The sequence below is a fragment of the Chlorocebus sabaeus genome, chromosome 24 (genome assembly GCF_047675955.1).
Source record: "Chlorocebus sabaeus isolate Y175 chromosome 24, mChlSab1.0.hap1, whole genome shotgun sequence".
NCBI lineage: Eukaryota > Metazoa > Chordata > Mammalia > Primates > Cercopithecidae > Chlorocebus > Chlorocebus sabaeus.
Genome location: NC_132927.1, coordinates 45,918,561 through 45,937,941, shown reverse-complemented (window position 1 = coordinate 45,937,941; position 19,381 = coordinate 45,918,561). Strand labels below are relative to the sequence as shown.

At 48.7% G+C, this 19,381-nt stretch overlaps 1 protein-coding gene across 1 annotated transcript in view; it reads right to left on the bottom strand.

Annotated features, from left to right (window-relative positions):
* Positions 1-4,556: 4,556 nt before the first annotated feature.
* PLEKHD1 (pleckstrin homology and coiled-coil domain containing D1) overlaps positions 4,557-19,381 on the bottom strand; it is a 46,480-nt gene continuing 31,655 nt past the window's right edge. Inside the window, exons 7-13 of the mRNA XM_007987116.3 lie at positions 11,954-12,048; positions 9,955-10,048; positions 7,851-8,029; positions 7,145-7,277; positions 6,629-6,773; positions 6,031-6,180; positions 4,557-5,715 (exon numbers count right to left, since the gene is read on the bottom strand). Coding sequence (XP_007985307.1) covers positions 5,546-5,715; positions 6,031-6,180; positions 6,629-6,773; positions 7,145-7,277; positions 7,851-8,029; positions 9,955-10,048; positions 11,954-12,048 — 966 coding nt within the window. The 3' untranslated portion in view covers positions 4,557-5,545. The remainder of the gene's footprint in view (positions 5,716-6,030; positions 6,181-6,628; positions 6,774-7,144; positions 7,278-7,850; positions 8,030-9,954; positions 10,049-11,953; positions 12,049-19,381) is intronic.

Below are 19,381 nucleotides of genomic sequence, written 5' to 3'. Positions count from 1 at the left end.
CAGGGATGAAAAGAAGTGATGCTGACTGATGGTCTCAGATACAGGGTGAACATGACAATGGGCATCTTTTCTTTACCAGAAAGACTTTTCTTTAGCAGAAAAGCCTTCCAAGCAACTATGATTAGTCATAGTTACCTTTTCCTTGAGGTGATAAATTAGTTATCTTTCCTATTCTCATCTCAAAGTAAAAATATATTTTCATAGAAAATTCTAAGGATGGCATGGCGCTGAGTTCTACCTGAGCCAGAACCTGACATCCTGTATGTTCTCGGTCACTGGTAGCAGTGACGGCCAATTTTCTGTTGATTTCAGGGATGCAACATCCCAATCATAGAACTTCAGAACCACAAGAGCTCTGAGCAGCCTGTAAGATTGAAGGGATTTCTCTCCCGCTTAGTAAAAATGCATAAATACAGTAAACATTTTAAATAGTGACTTTTTAAAAGCCACAGGAGCCAGCAAGGGGCAAAGCAAAGCCTTCCCCCACACCTACAGCAGCAGACAGTGCACAACTTCTTCCCCTTGGTCTCGTCTTGCCATTGGAGTCACTGCTGTGCAAGGGGGAAGGCTCTCTTTGTGGACACTCCAAGGCCCACCAGCCACAGCTTTTGCCAGGATTACAAGGGGAGACTGAGTCTGTTCATAATGGGACTCTCAGCCCAGAGGCAGGTGTAGATCCTCCAGGGGAAGGGTGGTGGAGTGCAAAGAGAGCATGAGCCCCCAAATGCAGCTGGCTCTGCAACTGCCTGGATGTTTCCTGGAGCCCCTGCTGTTGAGCCCTTGTGAACAACTCTGACTCACCCCAACTTCCCTGCCTGACTGTCAAGTCTCAGCCAGAGGCAAACTCAGAGTTGACAGTGACAGGTAAAGTTCACCACAAGCGATTTGGTTATTAAGGCCCCTGCCCCGCAGGACTCCTGGACTTAGAGTATTTCCTATATTTCCCATGAACACCTTTAACCCAGTAAGATGGAGCGGTGAAGCTCATTTCTGGGTCAGAAGAGCTGTTAGCCATGGGTGGAAGCCCATGTCCAGGGAAGGGAATGGGAGATGGGATGTGCAGAGTCAGGAGAACCGAACCTGGGGATGTTTACGCCACAACCTTCCACACCCACTCGGAAGTTTAAACAACCAGTTTCTCCCAGTTGCTTTGTGTGTCTGGGAGTAGCTCTCTTTCAAGAGGTAAAAGCAACCATTGTAATCTCTTCTAAAGCCTTGCAAAAGACATCCTTCCACTCCTGTTTGCCAGGGGTGGGGTGAGATAAGAGAAGTCAGCAGCTTTTTCTCCAAGAGTCAAAGCTGCAGGGTTTCTGCCTTTGGAGAGACCTTGCAAGGCCTAGGGGTCTGAGAAGCATCAACGTGGCTGATCGCAGAAGCACACAGTTCCACGGGGACTGCTGGACTTTATCTGAGGGCTCCAGGACTATTTTGCCCAGTGGGTTTATTTACCTTCCTATTGGATAAAATCTGACATACCTGACTGGCTCCCTGAGACTTGAGCAAGTTTTGTTCCACTGTCATCATTCATTTTGGACTCCAAACACAAGCTGCTCACACTATGCTGAGCTGGGTGGGCTTGGAGTGGGTTGGGGGCAAGAATTACATCCTTCTGGACGAATAGAGGGAGTGCATCTTTTGTATGGACTGGGAGCTGGGGAGTGGGTCAGAACCCAAGTGTTTCACAGATCTCTTGCTGCATCCATTAACATCATTGGTGGAAAAGCACACAAACCGAATAGGAGGAGAATCCAGTCATTAAAATTTCTCACTAATTTCTGGCTCTCCTTTATATGATTACTAAAAAAAGCATAAACCTCTCCACATTAGAGCAGGTAAAACTGTCAGTTTCCAGCAGGGATACTGAAACTAGCAGGCCATAAAGCTGTGTATCCTGGCTGGGCATCATGGTACGTGTCTGTAGTACCAGCTACTCAGGAGGCTGAGGTGGAAGGATCACTTGAGCCCAGGAGTTTGAGGTTATAGTGAGCCATGATCACACCACTGAACCTCAGCCTGGGCAATAGAGTGAGACTCTGTCTCTTAAAAACAAACAAACAAACAGACAGACAAACAAAAAACAGAATACAAAACAAACCAAAAAAACCTAGGTATCCTTTGTCTCCCTGAGGCTATTCCCACTGGCACAATCAGTTCTGTTCCTTTAGTCTGTGCTAAAATCAGAAGAAAATCTAGCTGATAGTCCTTGTTACACAGGGACAGCCAGGACCTCGGGGCTGGAACACAGATTTTTCAATTAATTATTAGGAAGTGCAGCAGTGGGGAGCACTCCCTCAAATGTAGAGAAGCATGTGCAGGAGTGTGTATTAGAGACAGGACAAGCAGATTCCATAATTCTACATTTGGCCTGCAGGGAGCAACATCTCTCTAGCAATGACCACACCACATACTTAAACAGATACTGCAGGAAATGCATTTAATTAGCCAAGAAATGAGAGTTTTGTTTTTAAAAATTAAAAAAAATTACATCAATATATTTCCACTAAGTAATTTCTAGTCCTGCATATTTTCATATAGAGATGTTGCTATTTTTCTATTTACAGTGCTAGGTACATAGTGAGCTTTTAACAAATAAACACTTATGGATTGTTCCGTTGGCTGAGAATAACTCAGACTTGCCTGAGGCATGGAAAATACAGGGTGAGAAGAGGAGGAAGTACCGATTGGTAAATATGCATGGAAAAGCACTGCTACGGTTTGAATGTTTGTTCCCTCCTAAACTCACACTGAAATTTAATTACCATCCCAGTAGTTTGCAGGATTAAAAAAGGAAATTTGATTGCCATTGTAACAATATTTAGAGGTGGGACCAATTTTTTTTTTTTGAGACAGAATTTCACTCATGTTGCCCAGGCTGGAGTACAATAGCACAATCTCGGCTCACTGCAACCTCCACCTCCCAGGTTCAAGTGATTCTCCTGTCTCAGCCTCCTGAGTAGCTGGGATTACAGGCATCCACCACCTCACCCAGCTAATTTTTGTATTTTTAGTAGAGGTGGGTTTCACTGTATTGGCCAGGCTGGTCTCAAACCCCTGACCTCAGGTGATCTGCAAGAGGTGGGACCTGTAAGAGGTGATTAGGCCATGAAGACTCTGCTCTTATGAATGGATTAATGTCATTATCAAGGGGGTGAATTTGTTATAAAAGAATAAGTTTGGCCCCTCTTGCTGCTTCAGCCTCTCTTTGCCTTTCAACAGTGGAATGATGCAGCAAGAGGGTCCTTGCCAGATGTCAGAACCTTGATATTGGACTTCTTAGCCACCATATCTGTGAGCCAATACATTTCTGTTCCTTATAAATTACCCAGTCTCAAGTATTCTGTTATAGCAGCACAAAGCAAACAAAGACTAGCACTTTCCTGTCTGGTTAATAGCTTGCCCAAGAAAAACAAATGCATTTGAAAATTTATGAAAGATCTCTCTCTAAAAGCAAGCCATGATTAATTATTTTTAAAAAAGGAAACAGTAATCTTGGTTTTATAAATATTCCTCTTGAATTCAAAGTTCATCCTTCATATGTATTAGAGAAACAAGTTCCAGGTTTATGCATGTTATGCATGTTTAAAGTTTTACATTTGGACTCAGCCCTGCCAAATGCATTTATTCCAAACGGACTCAGCCCTCTCCCCAGCTAGATTCTGCAGAGGCTGTATGAAGCCGTCAAAGTCCACCCATCACTGAAAGGAGCCACTGAGATTAGTTCTGGCAGGCAGCACTGAGCAAAGAGTGGGGCACCCCAGCCTGGGCTTGGTCAGCCTAGCAGCAGATGTGCATGTGTTCTTAGAGGCAACAATCTCCTCTTCCCACAGAACAGGTTGTGGGCTCCCAGGGACTTGCACCTTTTGCTGGGACTTGCCCCAAAGCCATCTGTCTATCTCTCAGAACTTCTTGGTTTTCCAAGCAGCAAAGTATGAGCACCTTTACTGCCAACAGTGTCCAAGAGCACCCTGATCCCAGGTGGACCCCTTTTCTGGAGGCCAGTAGCCTCAGGTAGCTTTGGAGGGTGGGCCTGCAGGGAGAGGGGCTAGGCAGTCTGTCTGTCCATGAGTGAGGGACAGACACACTCCTCAGCCCCCTGGAGGGTGGTGGTCTTCCACAGAAGCTACAGATTGGCGTTTCAGCTTCACTTCCAATGACACTGAGCCAACCAATGACCACTGGCCTCATCACAGGCCCAGGTTCCCCATCTGCCAGTGTTCATGGCCACACTGCTTCACAGGCTGAAGTCTCTGCAGGGAGAGGAGGCAGCAAGGTGACTGAAGCAGGGGCAGCTGGGAAGGAGACATCTGTGATCTCTCGACCAGCAGGAACACTGTCTCCCTGCCCAACCAGGTGTACATAATGCAGAAACCAGAGTGGCTTTCCTTCACTCCTGAGCTTGTTTTGTTTGTGTTTGTTTGAGACAGGTCTTGCTCTGTCACCTTAGCTGGAGTGCAGTGGCACTATCTCAGCTCACTGCAGCCTCAACCTCCCAGGCTCAAGCAATCCCCTCATTTCAGTCTCCCAAGTAGCTGAGACTATAAGCATGCACCACCATGCCCAGCTATTTATTTTATTTTATTTTATTTTTTGTAGAGACAGGGTTTTGCCATATTGACCAGGCTGGTCTCAAACTCCTGACTTCAAGTAATCCTCCCGCCTCAGCTTCTCAAAGTGCTGGGATTACAGGCATGAGCCACTGTGACTGGCCCACTCTGAGGTTGTTATGTGTCCTCTCGGGGAGGCCCCAGCATCCCTGCTGGCCCCAGCTCCCAGCCAGGGCCCTAGGTGCACATGCAGGAGGGACATGGCACATCATTCTGCCCTCACAAGGTGCCGAGGCTGTGAGTGAGCTCACCCGAGGAGGAGGGGAATCAGTGGGTGACCCCACAGCCAGGGCCTGAGCTCAGGAAAAGCGGCACTGTGGCAGGTGTGTGGTATGTCAGGAACCCAGAAGCTGCTGTCCTAGGCCCCTTTCCTCCCTACACCAAGATGTGGTGTAAATGAGGGGCCTCAGCTTAGGGACATTTTGCTGAGTGTCAGAAACAAAGGGATAGTCAGGAAACCCTGGGGAAAAGGGAATGTCAAGGTGGGTAGGTGAGGCCTTTCTACATGAGGACCAGGGGCAGGGCAGCAAAGCCCCAGAGAGGTCCAGTGGGCACCAGGGAGGGCTGCCATCTTCCTCTGTGGGGCAGGCCCTGGCTGACGGCACAGTGGTAGATAGCCCCTCCCCACCCCCCCTCCCCAATCAACGCAAATCTCCACATACAACCAGGTCCTGTCCTCACCTCACCATGACAACCAGCACCCAGCTCGGGCCTGCATGGCCCTGGTGTGGACCCAAAGGTGGCGTGTGGGGTGAGGGCGAGGAAGGCAGCGTCCATGTCCCTTGAGGGCAAGGCTGGCCCCGAAGTGGAGTGCTGGCTCAGAGGAGAGGCAGGCTCCAGACCAGAGAGGCCAGGAGACAGTAGAGTGAGGCCTCCCTCTGCCACCCCTTCCCCTCCCGGCCCATCCAGGGGAGACTTGGGAAGCAGGGGAGGAGCGCCCATCACTTTCCGCCCCGGGAGAGCACTGAGGGGGCTCCAGGCTGGGTGGCCATGATGTGGTAGATGGATTCCCGAAAGCGCTGGTCCCTGCTGAGCCGCTTGGCCACCTCCTTTAGCTCCTCCATGTTGTTGGCATCCAGCTGGGAGGTCATGAAGGACTGGGACGGCTTCACTGGGAAAATAGGAGCCCGACAGTCCTGTGAACAGTGCTCCCTCCACAAAGGCCTGGCCCTGTCCGCAGCCTCACACCACCCCCTCACTCCCTTATGTGTGCCAAGCTTCTTCCAGCCCCTTCCCACCCACGAGCTTCCATATCCTTTGAGAAACCCAGGGCCCTGAGAATTTACCCGTTTGCCCAAGGACAGTGGAGCCAGGTTCAAGGCCACACTATCCAGCCTCAGAGCTGGGCCAACCCTTCTGGCTCCCCATGTTGCCCTCTTCCTACCTTGTCACCACCCTACCAGGGCATGCAGACAGCTACACTCACTGTCATTCCAGGAGGTGCTAGACCGGCGCCGGTGGAAGCGGCAGCTCTTGATGCGGCGAGTGGCTGCCTTATGGATATACACCGAGTTCTTCATGATCACGGGCATCTTGGCCTCCAGCTCGGCATTCCGGATGCACTCTTCAAAGAATCCTGTGGTGGCAGGGCCAGGAAGGGTGCGGTTCGACTGTATCCTTACCCTCAGCCAGTCCCTCCCCTCCCAAGGATCCTGGTGAGGTTGAGTAGGAAATATGGTGACCCCGTCCCTTGAGATTCCAGAGCCACCTGCTGAAGTGGACTTTCTTTGCCTTTCAAACCACAATCTGCAGCCATCTCAGGGCAGGCCTGCTGAGAACAGAGCTCTGAGCTTTTGATAAATGGAAGAAGCTCCGGCTTTCTCCCCACCACAGATCCAACAGCCACAAGAAAGCAGTGGTGCTGAGATGCATACAGGCAGGTTACTGGAGAAGAAACCCTTCAATAGCCACAGAGCACCTCATGCAGAGAAGAGCCTGTATGGGGTTCCTGGCTCTACAGGGCCGGGATCCCATCTGGGGCTGAGTGCCAAGGTTGGGGGCCAGGACCCAGAGGCAGAGCTTACTTTTCAGGTGGCTCACGTCAGCCCGCATCCTCTCCTCCTTCTCCTTATTCCGCACCTTGGAATTCAGCCCCTGTTCCAGGCTTCGCAAGGCCCCCTCTGCCTCCCGGAGTCGCCTCTCCAGGTCCATGCGGACCTTCACCTCAGCCTGAGGTTGAGGAGAGGGAAATGAGAAGGAAGTCAGGTCCTGGAAGCAGCTGCCCTCTTCCCCGGAAGCCTTCCCTGGTCACCCCTAGCTCAATGGGCTTGGATGGGAGTTATCACATCCTGCCTCTGAGTATTACCCTTTGAACCAGATGGACTGGACTTGGCACCTGCACCCAGCAGGTGTCTGTCAATGATGCAGCAGACTCACTGCTTTCCTTCGTGGTGGTTCCATCCCCCGTGCCTGGCCGTCCGGTCAGACCGACAGAGATAATTCATGCAGCTACCCAGTAAAGTACAGGGGTGGGACAGGAGTCTCCAGGGGAAGGGAAGGGCCCTGGCACCAGCTGCTTCCAGCAGGCCAGGTCACAGCACCTTGAGCTCCCGCTCAGCCTGCTGCTTCTCTGCTGTCAGCTCCTGCAGCGAGTTCTGCAGTGCCTGGGACTGGCTGGAGTAGAACTCACGCTCCTCCTCCAGGGCCCGTGAGCGCTCCTCGTTCTCCTTCATCCTGTGGGGACAGAAGAGGCACTTACTCAATGCTCACTCGCCAAATGGGATTGCCAATGGGTGGACAACTCCCCTTGGAGACCAGGCTGGAGAAACCTTGAATCCCAGGCTTCATGAGCTCCTGAACTTTGTGAGTCCACACACCCAGGGGATGAGATGGATGGTGTGGTCAGTGCTGGGAGCCCTAGGTTTACAGTCAGAAGACTGGAGTCCTGGGTCCAGAGCTTGCTAGTTCTGTGACCTCAGAAAAGTCATATAACCCCTCTGAGGCTCCATTTCCTCATTTGTAAAAGGGGGCTTAAAAACTTGCCCAGCTTTCCATAAAGCATGGTGACAAGGACCTAGTAACTCTGCATGGTTCACACCACTGCACGAGATAATTATCAAGCCAGTTTTGGGTAGTGAAAGTTCTCTTCCCACTTTCCTGGTGGGGAAACGGAGTCCTAGGCAAAAGGAAGTGAGTGAGCCCTACTTGGTCAGTGCCAAGTAGAACCCAAGAGTCCGGGTGTCCAGTTCGGGGAAAGTCTCCAGACCCCAAAGCCGATGGTGTCCTCAGGGGTTGGGGCTCCCTCACCGCTTCTCTGCCAGGAGCTTCTCCTCTAAGAGCTGCTGCATCTTCTCCTCGATCTGCTGGAGGTTGCTATGGAGACCCCCGCTGGGAGGGGGCTGCTCACTCTGATTGGCCAGTGTCTGCCGGTGGTTCTCATTCTCCTCCAGCATTTCCAGGGTTTTCTTCTTCTCTATGGAGAGTTCCTGGCATGGAAGGAGGGAAGGAAAAGAAAAGCCCAACTTAGGTTCTCCAAGGTGGCTGCCCTCACCTGCTTTTCCATTCCGGGGAGTGACCCACTCCTCTCTCAGTCCTCTGTGGCTGCTGAAATGTCTTCATTCTTCTCCACAGCTAAAAGGCCCCGATCTTTCCCGCAAGAGGGCAAGATTACTCCTCCATCAAGAGCCATAAAGGAACCCAAAGTGCCTTCCAGTGAAGACAGCACCTACTGGAGCGGGGTCACATGACCTCTGGGGTCCTGGTTCCTCCAGGGCTGAATGAGGAGACATATTGGGCTTACGTGAAAAACACCCAACAGGAACCAGCCCAAGAGCAGATGTAGATGCTCTCACAAACAGAGCGAGGCTGCAGTGAGCTATGATTGCACCACTGCATTCCAGCCTTGGCAACACAGCTAGAACCTGTCCCCCCACCAAAAAAAAAAAAAAAAAAAATAGATGTCCTCTCCATTTATCAGACTGGGATCTTGTACTAAATGGCATTACACAGAAGCAGAGTTGAAAATATCCATGGGAACCACCTCCCATGACATGAAACAGGGAAACATAAATGGATAAAGGCCCCACAAGCTCCAAGGCTCCAGTCAGTCAAGGGAGACAAGAAACCTTTGCAGCCTTGATGGTAATGCATGGATACAGCACAGATATGGGCCATATACCATATGTGCCAGGCCCACTTCAGGGGATGGGCTTGGAGAGACCATGAAGACACAGTCTAGTGAAATCCACAGTTTGGAATATACACCTAGCAAGTTAAGTCCCATAAAATATGTACAAAATGCCATGGGAGCCAAGAGCTCAGAGTAGATACTTGCCTAGAAAATCAGAGAAGCTTGACTGAGGAGATATTTGAGCTGAGTCTTAGAAGGGTGTGAAGAGAAGTTCTCCAAGCAGAGAAGAGGTGGAAATGCTACACTGTGTAGAAGGAACAGTATGGACAAAGGTGTGCAGCATGACAGAGTTTGCTTCCTTGGGATACCTGAGCTCCACGGTTTGGAGCAGGGGTTGGGAGTCTTTGTGCCGGGCGTAGAGGGGCAGCAGAGGGAAGAGTGAGGCGAGAGGGAAGGGGAGGCCGGGGCCAGAGTTTGCACTTGCTTGCCATGCTAAGGAGTTTGTACTTTGTCCTTGAGGCATGTCACCTCCCCTCCCCATCCCAGTTTCTGTGGTATCAGATGATGGTGACCTGGCAGTTGATTTCCCTTTATGTTCAATGTCACTCAGAAGCAGCTAAGTAAACAAGACACAAGAAGAAAGTGGTGGGTGGCTCCACTGCCCACCTTAACCAATCCTGCGTCTGCTATAAAAATAAAAGCACCTGGCCAGGCGCAGTGGCTCATGTCTGTAATCCCAGCACTTTGGGAGGTGGAGGCGGGCAGATCATGAGGTCAGGAGATCGAGACTATCCTGGTTAACAAGGTGAAACCCCGTCTCTACTAAAAATACAAAAATTAGCTGGGTGTGGTGGCGGGCGCCTGTAGTCCCAGCTACTTGGGAGGCTGAGGGAGGAGAATGGTGTGAACCCAGGAGGCGGAATTTGCAGTGAGCCGAGATTGCGCCACTGCACTCCAGCCTGGGCAACAGAGCATGACTCTGTCTCAAAATAATAATGATAATAATAATAATTATATAAGCACCAGAGGTGGATTTCCTGAGGCCATGGTAATAGCACAGACAAGCCTGAATTTGTCCTTTTGGGTCTGAGAACAGACACTTCTTGCCTGGGCTGGAGCTTTCAATGACCCATAGAGAAGAGATCCTTTAGATCAGCATCCCTCCATGCCCATTTCTCTTACAGATCACCCCCTGGTGAAACACTGCTGGAAAAAACAGTGTCATGTTGTCCAACCAACCAGCCTGCCACCTGGTCAACTAACCCACCAGCGGCCCCTCACCTCCAGCGTCTGCTGCAAGGACTCCGTGAGGTGCCTCAGTTCCTTTTTCTCTTGTTCTACACCCTTAAGGCATCTTGCAGTCAGTTCCAGCTCCCTGTGGGGACAGAGGGCTGAATATGGCAGTGCCCCTCTCCCCACCCCCCACCAATCACCTCTGCACATAGAAATGCTTTTGCTTCACTTCCTGTTGGGACTGAGAAGTGCTCTTGAATGGCCAGCCCCTCTGCACAGCAGGGCCCTGACAGCAGCAGTAGGGGCCTGGAGCTGAAAGGAAGTCCTAGCCACATGGGGATGGAGTCACTTCCTCCAGGTACACATGCATCTGTCACCTGGAATAAACCTAGGGCCACCCCACAGGCAGAGGGAAACACTGGAGAAACAAAGGGGCCCCAGCCTCACCCTGTCTTCTCTGGACAGCACTTGCTAGAACCCACGGTCATTCTGACATAGAACATGGCTAAGGCCTCTCTCTGGGGTAACACGCTCCTTGCTGCCTTCTTCACAAGCTTCAGTCACCTTAGGCTTTTACACTAGTTTTCCCTCATCCTACTGGGAAAGTCTTTCCCTTCTCCCGCCCAATTTTCTAAATCCTACTCACCTTTCAAGGCCCATCTCAATCAGCCCTGTATTCAAGCCCACAAGGATCATGCATGTGTCTTAATTCCCATAACACAGGAAATCTGCATGTTTCCTGGGTGCGAATCTTGTTTCCCCAACCAGATCATATGTCCATTCTTCAAGGGAGTGGACTTGTCTTCTATTCCTTCTAGTACCTGGCAACATTCTGGAAGCTGAGTAGGTGCTTGGCTATTTACTTAGTAACAGCCTCTGGGTTTTTCCCTCCTCAAAATACATAGTTAATTGACACCCTTGGATAAGGCTGTTATAAGAAAACTTCTGGGCTATCACTGATCATGTGTGGTGATGATAATGATGAGGATGAGGATGATGATGATGACCACCACCACCCACGGCACTAGTCTCCACATTTCTGGAGGCTGCCTCAGAATCACCTGGGGTGTTTTTAAAAAATATATAGATTTCTGGCCCAGTGCGGCAGCTCACGCCTGTAATCCCAACACTTTGGGAGGCCAAAGTGGGAGGATCATTGAGGTCAGGTGTTGGAGACCAGTCTGGCCAACATGGCAAAACCCTGTCTCTACTAAAATTACAAAAATTAGCTGAGCACGGTAGTGCATGTCTGTAATCCCAGCTACTCAGGAGACTGAGGCACAAGAATCACTTGAACCCAGGAGGCGGGGCTGCAGTGAGCAGATCGCACCACTGCACTCCAGCCTGGTGACAGAGCAAGACTCCATCTCAAAAACAAGCAAACAAACATAGATAGATAGATACATGGATGGATAGATAGATAGATAGATAGATAGATAGATAGATAGATAGCTGGATGGATGGATGGATGGATAGATGATAGATGGATGGATAGATAGATAGATAGATAGATAGATAGATAGATACAAGTATATAGATATATATACATATATAGAGAGAGATTTCTAGGCTCTACCTTCAAGAGATTATAATTCAGTAGGTGATTACAATGTACAATTAGATTTACAAACAATACATGGTACTAAAGATCTCAAGTGACACATTCCCAAAAAGGACTATGCAGGAAAGACAGTGAATGTTGAGGGTCTTGGCCAACAGCAAGCATCTCTAGGCCAGCATGTCTTGTCTGGCCCTGGGTGAGAGAGGCTTTCATGAAGGCAAGGGGCTTTGTGGCTTGGAGGGATGCTCCGATGCCTTATGCTCTAGTGGATAGAAATGACCCCATTTGTTTGGGGCAGAGGAGCCTGCAGATTCTTTTGGAACACCCACGCCTGGAGCCTTGGAAGATAGACTCAAACTGGGATAGAGCCTGGAGCCTTGGAAAGATAGCATCTCTGAAGTGGGGGCCTCCTCAGGTCTGACGGGGAAGGTGGGCTCTGCCTGCCCTAATTTGGTGGCACCCCCAATTCCCGGGCACCACCACCACCTCTTGATCTGCTCCTGCTCCATTCTCAGCTCCTGCACCACCTCCTCGAACTGCTGCTTCTCGGCCTCCAGCACCTGGTTAAGGCGCTCAAGCTCCTGAAGAGACCAGAGAGGAAGAGAAGAGTCACAGGCAGCAAAGGACCCCTGAGATCAGGACCCCCCACTCTATCCCAAAGGACCCTCTGGGATTTGGCACAGCCTGGGGCATGTGCTGCACCAGACTGGGAATTAAGTTCTAAGGCCCACTGGCACCACTCAGTGACATGTAGTCTTGACAAACCCCAAATCTGTGATGAACTGAGCCCACTGAAAACACATTTTGCATGCTGAAGACTGGGTTTAGGAACACTCCCAACGTTAGTCCCTGTGGCTGGAGGAAACTAGAATTCTAAATGTCTACTCTGCAGGGCAGCTGCAGTCACTGCCACCATCAGGCAGGTTGACTGTCCCTCACACCCGGAGAAAAGAGTGGTGAGTGTGTATTTCCATCAAGATCCCTGGAGTGATGTCTGTTAGAAGTGGCAAGGAAAAGCTATTCTCAACCCCAAAGTCAGAGAATAAGGACTCTTTTTTTCTCGAGGTACCTGGGAAGCAATGACTCCAGGTGACTTCGGCTTCCCTCTGCTCTGGCCCCAAAGTGGAGGAGAACTAGAAAATGCAAGACAGGCTCCAGGGGACCAGACTCGCCCCTTCAGGAATCCCAGGAAGCCCAAGTGTTTTCCCAGCAAGTATGTGTCCTCCAGGAGTCCTATTTTCCTGGGGTTTGGCGGCAGGTGGCATGAGGGGCACATTTCATGTAGTTTGGCTTAAACCATTTTTGTGACAACTGCTTTGTTCCTCCACATTTTACACTGTGGGAGGATATTATTTCCACATTCAATTCCTTTCTCATCTTCCAGCTCCAAATTCCACTCTCATTTTCACCTGGGGGATTTGTTCCCAAATGTAATGGAAACCCCACTGGGGAGGAAGGCTGTGTATATGGAGAAGTTGCCATGGGCCTTGAGGAGATGCAAAGAAGGCATAAAATATGAGGCAGAGGAAGGAGCCTGCGTTCAAATCCTATGACCTCCATCTCTAAACTAGTTGCCCAAAGAGTTGCTATTTCTTTCCCTTCTAATCATTATTGGCACTTTGGGCATGGATCACTGGTTACAAACTGACCTCAGTCTGCCAAATGTTGTCACCACCACAGCTGCTCGCTGCTCACTGGTATTATTATTAATATTATTATTTTTAGAGATGGAGTCTCTGTCACTCAGGCAGAGTGGCACTCATCCAGTGTCACGATCATAGCTCACTGCAGCCTTGAACTCCCAAGCTCAAGCCATCCTCCTGCCTCAGCCTCCTGAGTATCTGGGACCACAGGCTCCAGCCACCAAGTCCAGCTCTCACTGGTATTCTGATGCTCCTTCTGGGCACACCACATGGCCACAGTGCGCCCGCTAAAGGTGAGTGGGTCCGTAGGACTAGCTAAAGCCAATGGAATGAGAACAGAAGTGGGTTACTTCCAGGCAGTTGCCTTTAAGAGGCAATGAGTGATGTGCTACGTTCCCTTCCGCCTGCCATGGCAACCGGTGTCTATATGTGAGATACCATATATAGACATAATATAAATATAATTAAAATTTTATTTTATTTTATTTTATTTGAGATGGAGTCTCACTGTTGCCCAGGCTGGAGTGCAGTGGCACAATCTCGGCTCACTGCAACCTCCACCTCCCAGATTCAAGCAATTCTTCTGCCCCAGCCTCCTGAGTAGCTGGGATTACAGGCACTCACCACCACACCCGGCTAATTTCTGTATTTTTAGTAGAAATGGGGTTTCACCATGTTGGCCAGGCTGGTCTCAAACTCCTGACCTCAGGTGATCTGCCTGCCTTGGCCTCCCAATAAAATTTTCTCCCTATAGACTCTAACCCCTCTTTGATGAAATAAGAGTTTGGAGCTTCAGAAAAGTTTGAAACCCCCTATTTTATTCATTCTCGGTAGCTAACACATGATATTGGATATTGCTAATGATGATAAACCTCTTTATAGCCTCAGATTCAACAAACCTCACATATTCCCTCTCCTCAGTGGGCTCTGCCGTTTGGAGGCCTGGGGGAATTACTAGCTGTAAGCATCCCTGGGCTTACACCGGAAAAATCACAAAGGTGCCCAGCTCTTTTTTTTTTTTTTTTTTTTTTTTTTTTTTTTTTTTAGACAGAGTCTCACTCTGTCACCCAGGCTGGAGTGCAGTGGCATGATCTCGGCTCACTGCAACTTCCGCCTCACTGGTTGAAACAATTATCCTGTCTCAGTCTCCCTAGTAGCTGGGATTACAGGCGCACACCACCACACCTGGCTAATTTTTGTATTTTCAGTAGAGTTGAGGTTCCACCCTGTTGGCCAGGCTGGTCTCGAACTCCTGACCTCGGGTGATCCACCCACCTTGGGCTCCCAAAGTGCTGGGATTATAGGTGTGAGCCACCATGCATGGCCAGGCGCCCAGCTCTTATGGGTCTGAGGCCTCTGCTGCTTCAGAAATGATCACCCTGGACCCACCTGGAGGCTCCACCCCATCCCTGGAAAGCCCCGTTCTCTAACTCTCCAACTTGCAAGTATTTCCCGTTACTTAATATTACGCTGGGGTATCTTTTCGCAGTTGAAAATGGGGGGAGCGTCAATGATTAAAACCCATTCCTTCCCTCCCTGGCATTTAAGTGCCTCGTGACACCAGCAGATCCCAGCTACGCCTCTGAGAAGCAGAAAGTGAATCTGATCCACCTGAAAATAACACGGCAAGACAATCATTTGGCTTGGAAGGATTGGAATCCCCTTCTTTCCCCAGTTGTACCAGATATATGTGATAAGGTGCTTTTCTACCTGAGTCCATACCACATGTGCCTGGGCAGCATTTATTGCTCTGTTAACGGGCCAGAGAAACAGGCGCCCATGAATCAGAACCCTCCAGGGTCAAAGGAACTTTAAAGGCAATTGAAGTCTCCATCAGATGCTTTGATCTGCTCGGTTTTCCTGCCACGAGATGGTCCAAGCTCTGCTTGACTGGCTCTCATGACAGCCCACTTCACCCCTGAACAACCCTGATAAAAGCCTTTTCCTTACAGGCTAAGCCCTCTGCTATGCTCAGCACTGCCACTCCCTGACAGCTACAAATACAAAAGCATTTATGAATAATGAAGATTTTTGTTGAAAGTTTTGTGGGGCTTCAATGAGAGCGTTCTATTTCATTCATGGAACAAAATTCCCCCCCAAAATCTCATAAGCCATCTCTGTCCCTTGCCCAAATTTTTTCTCCCTTCAGCAGCTGCCTGGCTTCCTGGGCCTTTCTCTCTGTCTCAGCTATACTCTCTCCTGAAGCCCCTCTCCTCAGCTAGGAAGCCTGCATGTCCCTGTCACCAAAATAAGAGCTAGGGAACATCTCAGCAAAACAAAACACAGGCAAAGCCAAGGATAGCAGCCAAAGCCCGGCCACTCTGGGCTGCTCAAGCACACCTAGGGGAGGAGGCACCCCATTTCCACCACCAGCTCTACTTGAGCCAAAAGCTGCTTTCCTCATAATCCTTCAGTGGGTACGGCTCATCCCCCTTGAGGCCATAAAACAAGACTAACCTCTTTTCTCTGCAAGTATTTAAAAGAGCAGTTCTGTCCTCAAGTCTCCTCTTCTCCAAACCAAATAATTCCTGTTCACCACACTTCACAGGGCATGATTTCTCATCCTCAGTGAAACTAATTGTATTCTTGAAAAGAATGCAGTGACATAGACTCCTGATTAGGAAGACTTAATACAGTAAAGATTCTTTCCAATTAATTTACAGGCTCAATGCAATTCCAGTAAAAACCTCAGTGAGATTTTTTTCTTATAATTCTATTAATTCATGCCACACATATTTATTGTCTAATATGTTTCAAGCATCTGCCCAACTGTGCACTGAGGACATGAAGATAAGCAAAAACAGATGTATCCTTGCTCTCAGGGAGCTCACAGTCTAGTGCAACTATTAATAAAAATCAGGGCCAGGAGAGGTGGCTCATACATGTAATCCTTGCACTAGGGGAGGCTGAGGTGGGAGGATTGCTTGAGCTCAGGAGTTCAAGAGCAGCCAGGCCAACATGGCAAACTCCATCTCTACTAAAAATAAAAATACAAAAAATTAGCCAGGCGTGGTGGTACAAGCCCGTAGTTCCAGCTACTTGAGGGACTGAGGCAGGAGGATCCCTTGAGTTCGAGGGACAGAGGTTGCAGTGAGCAGAGATCACGCCACTGCACTCCAGCCTGGGTGACAAAGTGATGGATGCCCTGTCTCAAATAGATAGATAGATAGATAGATAGATAGATAGATAGATAGATAGATAGATAAAATCAGACCAGGATTTTAGATCAAACTCAAACATCAAATATTACCAAAATAATCAGATACATTAGAGTAGCGTTACAAACCAAGATACATGATACGCAGGGCAGGGACACGGTTCTATGTGGAGCTACCCTGATGGGCGCGAGGCAGGTATGCCATGTGAGGTTTGGGGAGATCAGATGATTCTTCAGCTGACAGATGAAGGTGAATCAACAGAAGGAAAAAGAAGGAGCATTCCAGGCAGAAGGAAAGGTAGGTACAAAGGCCCTGTGGAAACCTGCTGCCCTGAAAGAACCAAGACTGGCCCACATGGCTGGGCCCAGAGTGAGAGTGAACAGGATGGGAGGGAAGCTGGATGGACTGACAGTGGCTGTCATTTATTAAGCACTTCCTATGTTGCAAGCAGTATGTATGCAACCCTCCCAACAGCCCTACCATGAAGTACTGCCTCAGTTCAGAGAGTGCTGCCCGTGCCTTCTGTCTGTCTGCACTAGATCCAAGGCAATCTAGACCACTCCCACTCCCCTGCCCCTCCCTGCTTCATTTGCCATTTATGTGCAAACGACTCCCATGTTGATACCTGTAGTCCCTACTCTTGGTTGAGCTCCATCCTCTTATATCCAACTGTTGGCTTCACATCTCCAGCCAGATATCCAAAGATATCACAAACACATGTCCAAGAACAAATTCATGATCTTCCCCACCAGAGCTTGTGATCTTCCAGTGCACCCTGTCTCAGGGAATGCACCACCATCCACTGTTTATGCAGGTGAGAAACTTGGGAGTCATGCTTCACCCCGTCCTTCCCCTCTCTACTCTTTCTCATTCCACCCTCAACTCCAGTTCGTATTACCCCCCACCCCCAACCCCCACTCTAGAACCCGCCAGGCAACTTCTCTTCATCTCACTGCCCTGCTCTGGTTCACACTGCTATCAGGTCTTGCCTGGACTAATGCAGTGGCCTCCCACCTGGGCTCTTTGCACTCTTTCTGGCCCCTCTTCATCCTTTTCTCCATATTGCAGCCAACATCACTATTTAAAATAGAAATCACTGTAATCCCAGCACTTTGGGAGGCCAAGGCAGGTGGATCGCCTGAGCTCAGGAGTTCGAGGCCAGCCCGGGTAACATGATGAAACCCCATCTCTACAAAAAATACAAAAAATTAGCTGGGCGTGGTAGTGTACACCTGTGGTCCCAGTTACTTGGGAGGCTGAGGCAGGAGGATCACTTGAACCCAGGAGGTCGAGGCTACAGTGAACTGAGATTGTGTCATTGCACTCCAGCCTGGGTGATAGAGGGAGACAGCCCTCCCCCTCAAAAAGGAAATCAAATCACGTTACCCACCCTTTTTCCTTACTCCCTGCTCAAAACCTTCATTGCTTCTTCTTGGTCAGTAAGAAGGATCAAAAATAGAATATTATTTAAATAAAACATCACATATAATGAATCAGTACATTGCTATTAAAATTGATGTTTTCAAAGATACTGAATGACATGAAAAATGTATAATGTTAATGAAAGTATGATGAAAAGTATAATGAAAAGGCAGTCCATAAAACTAAATATCCAATATGCTCATAATTATATTTAAAATATACCATATATAAGAATAGTATATAGGGGAAAAAAAAGACTAAAATGAAAAACACCGAAAAGTTTGGTGACAGTTGTCTGTCAATTATGGGATAAAGGATAAATTTTATTTTCTTATTCATGTTTTATAAATTTTCTACAAAGAGCATGATATCTACAATTAAGGGAAAAGTTATATATTAAGGAGGAAAAAGAGAATTGAAGAACTTCAGTTTCCAGCTCAGCATGTAAGGAATTTAGAAGTTGTCACTTCATTCTAATAAGTAAAAAGCTGAACAAGCCAGATGCAGTGGCTCACGCCTGTAATCCCAACACTTTGGGAGGTGGATCACTTGAGCCCTGGAGTTTGAGACCATCCTGGGCAATATAGTGAGACTTGTCTCTAAATAAAATAAATTTAAAAACCAAACAAACTGAAAAATCAGCAAGTCTTCTTACATCATCAGAGAAGTGAGGTCTTAAAGCAAAGTTCTATTCCCAAAATTGAAAAGACAGGCAGATTAATACAGCTTGGATATTTGTTCCTGCCTAAATCTCATGTTGAAATGTAATCCCTAATCTTGGAGGTGGGGTTTAGTGGGAGGTAGTTGGATACGGGGGCAGATCCTTCATAAATAACTTGGGCCATCCCCTTGGTGATAAGTGAGCTCTCGCTCTGAGTACACACGAGATCTGGTTGTTTAAAGTGTGTGGCACTTCCCCTGCCCATACTCTCTCTCTTGCTCCTGCTGTGGTCATGTGACATGCCTGCTCCCCCTTCACCATCTGCCATGATTGTAAGCTTCCTGAGGCTTCCCTAGAAGCTGTGCAGATGCCAGCACCATGCTTCCTCTAAAGCCTGCAGAACCATGAGCCAATCAAACCTTTCTTTATAAATTACCCAGTCTCAGGTATTCGTTTATAGCAATGCAAGAATGGCCTAAGACACAGACACAGAGAGTCACACTAATGAGGCAGAAACTACCAGCAGAAACCTCCATGGGAACCAGTACTGGAGTAGGAAAACCTGAACTGTAATTGACAAATTGCTGGAGGTTCAGTTTGAAGAGTTAAAACTCCAGTGGGCGCCAATCTTAGGGAGGTCTCCTCCCTTCTGTGAGTTATAACTCCAGGAGCCCTACCAGGTTCTCAGTGAATGTAAAGGGAAAGCAGCCATTTGGAAATGCAACACGGCATTCTGTTTTTTTGTTTGTTTGTTTGTTTGTTTTTTGAGACAGAGTCTTGCTCTGTCACCCAGGCCAGAGTGCAGTGGCGTGATCTTGGCTCACTGCAACCTCTGCCTCACGGGTTCAAGCGATTCTCCTGCCTCAGTCTTCCATGTAGCTGGGTCTACAGGCATGCACCACCATACCCAGCTAATTTTTGTATTTTTAGTAGAGACGGGATTTTGCCATGTTGCCCAGGCTGGTCTTGAATTCCCGACCTCAGGTGATCCACCCACCTTGGCCTTTCAAAGTGCTGGGATTACACTGTG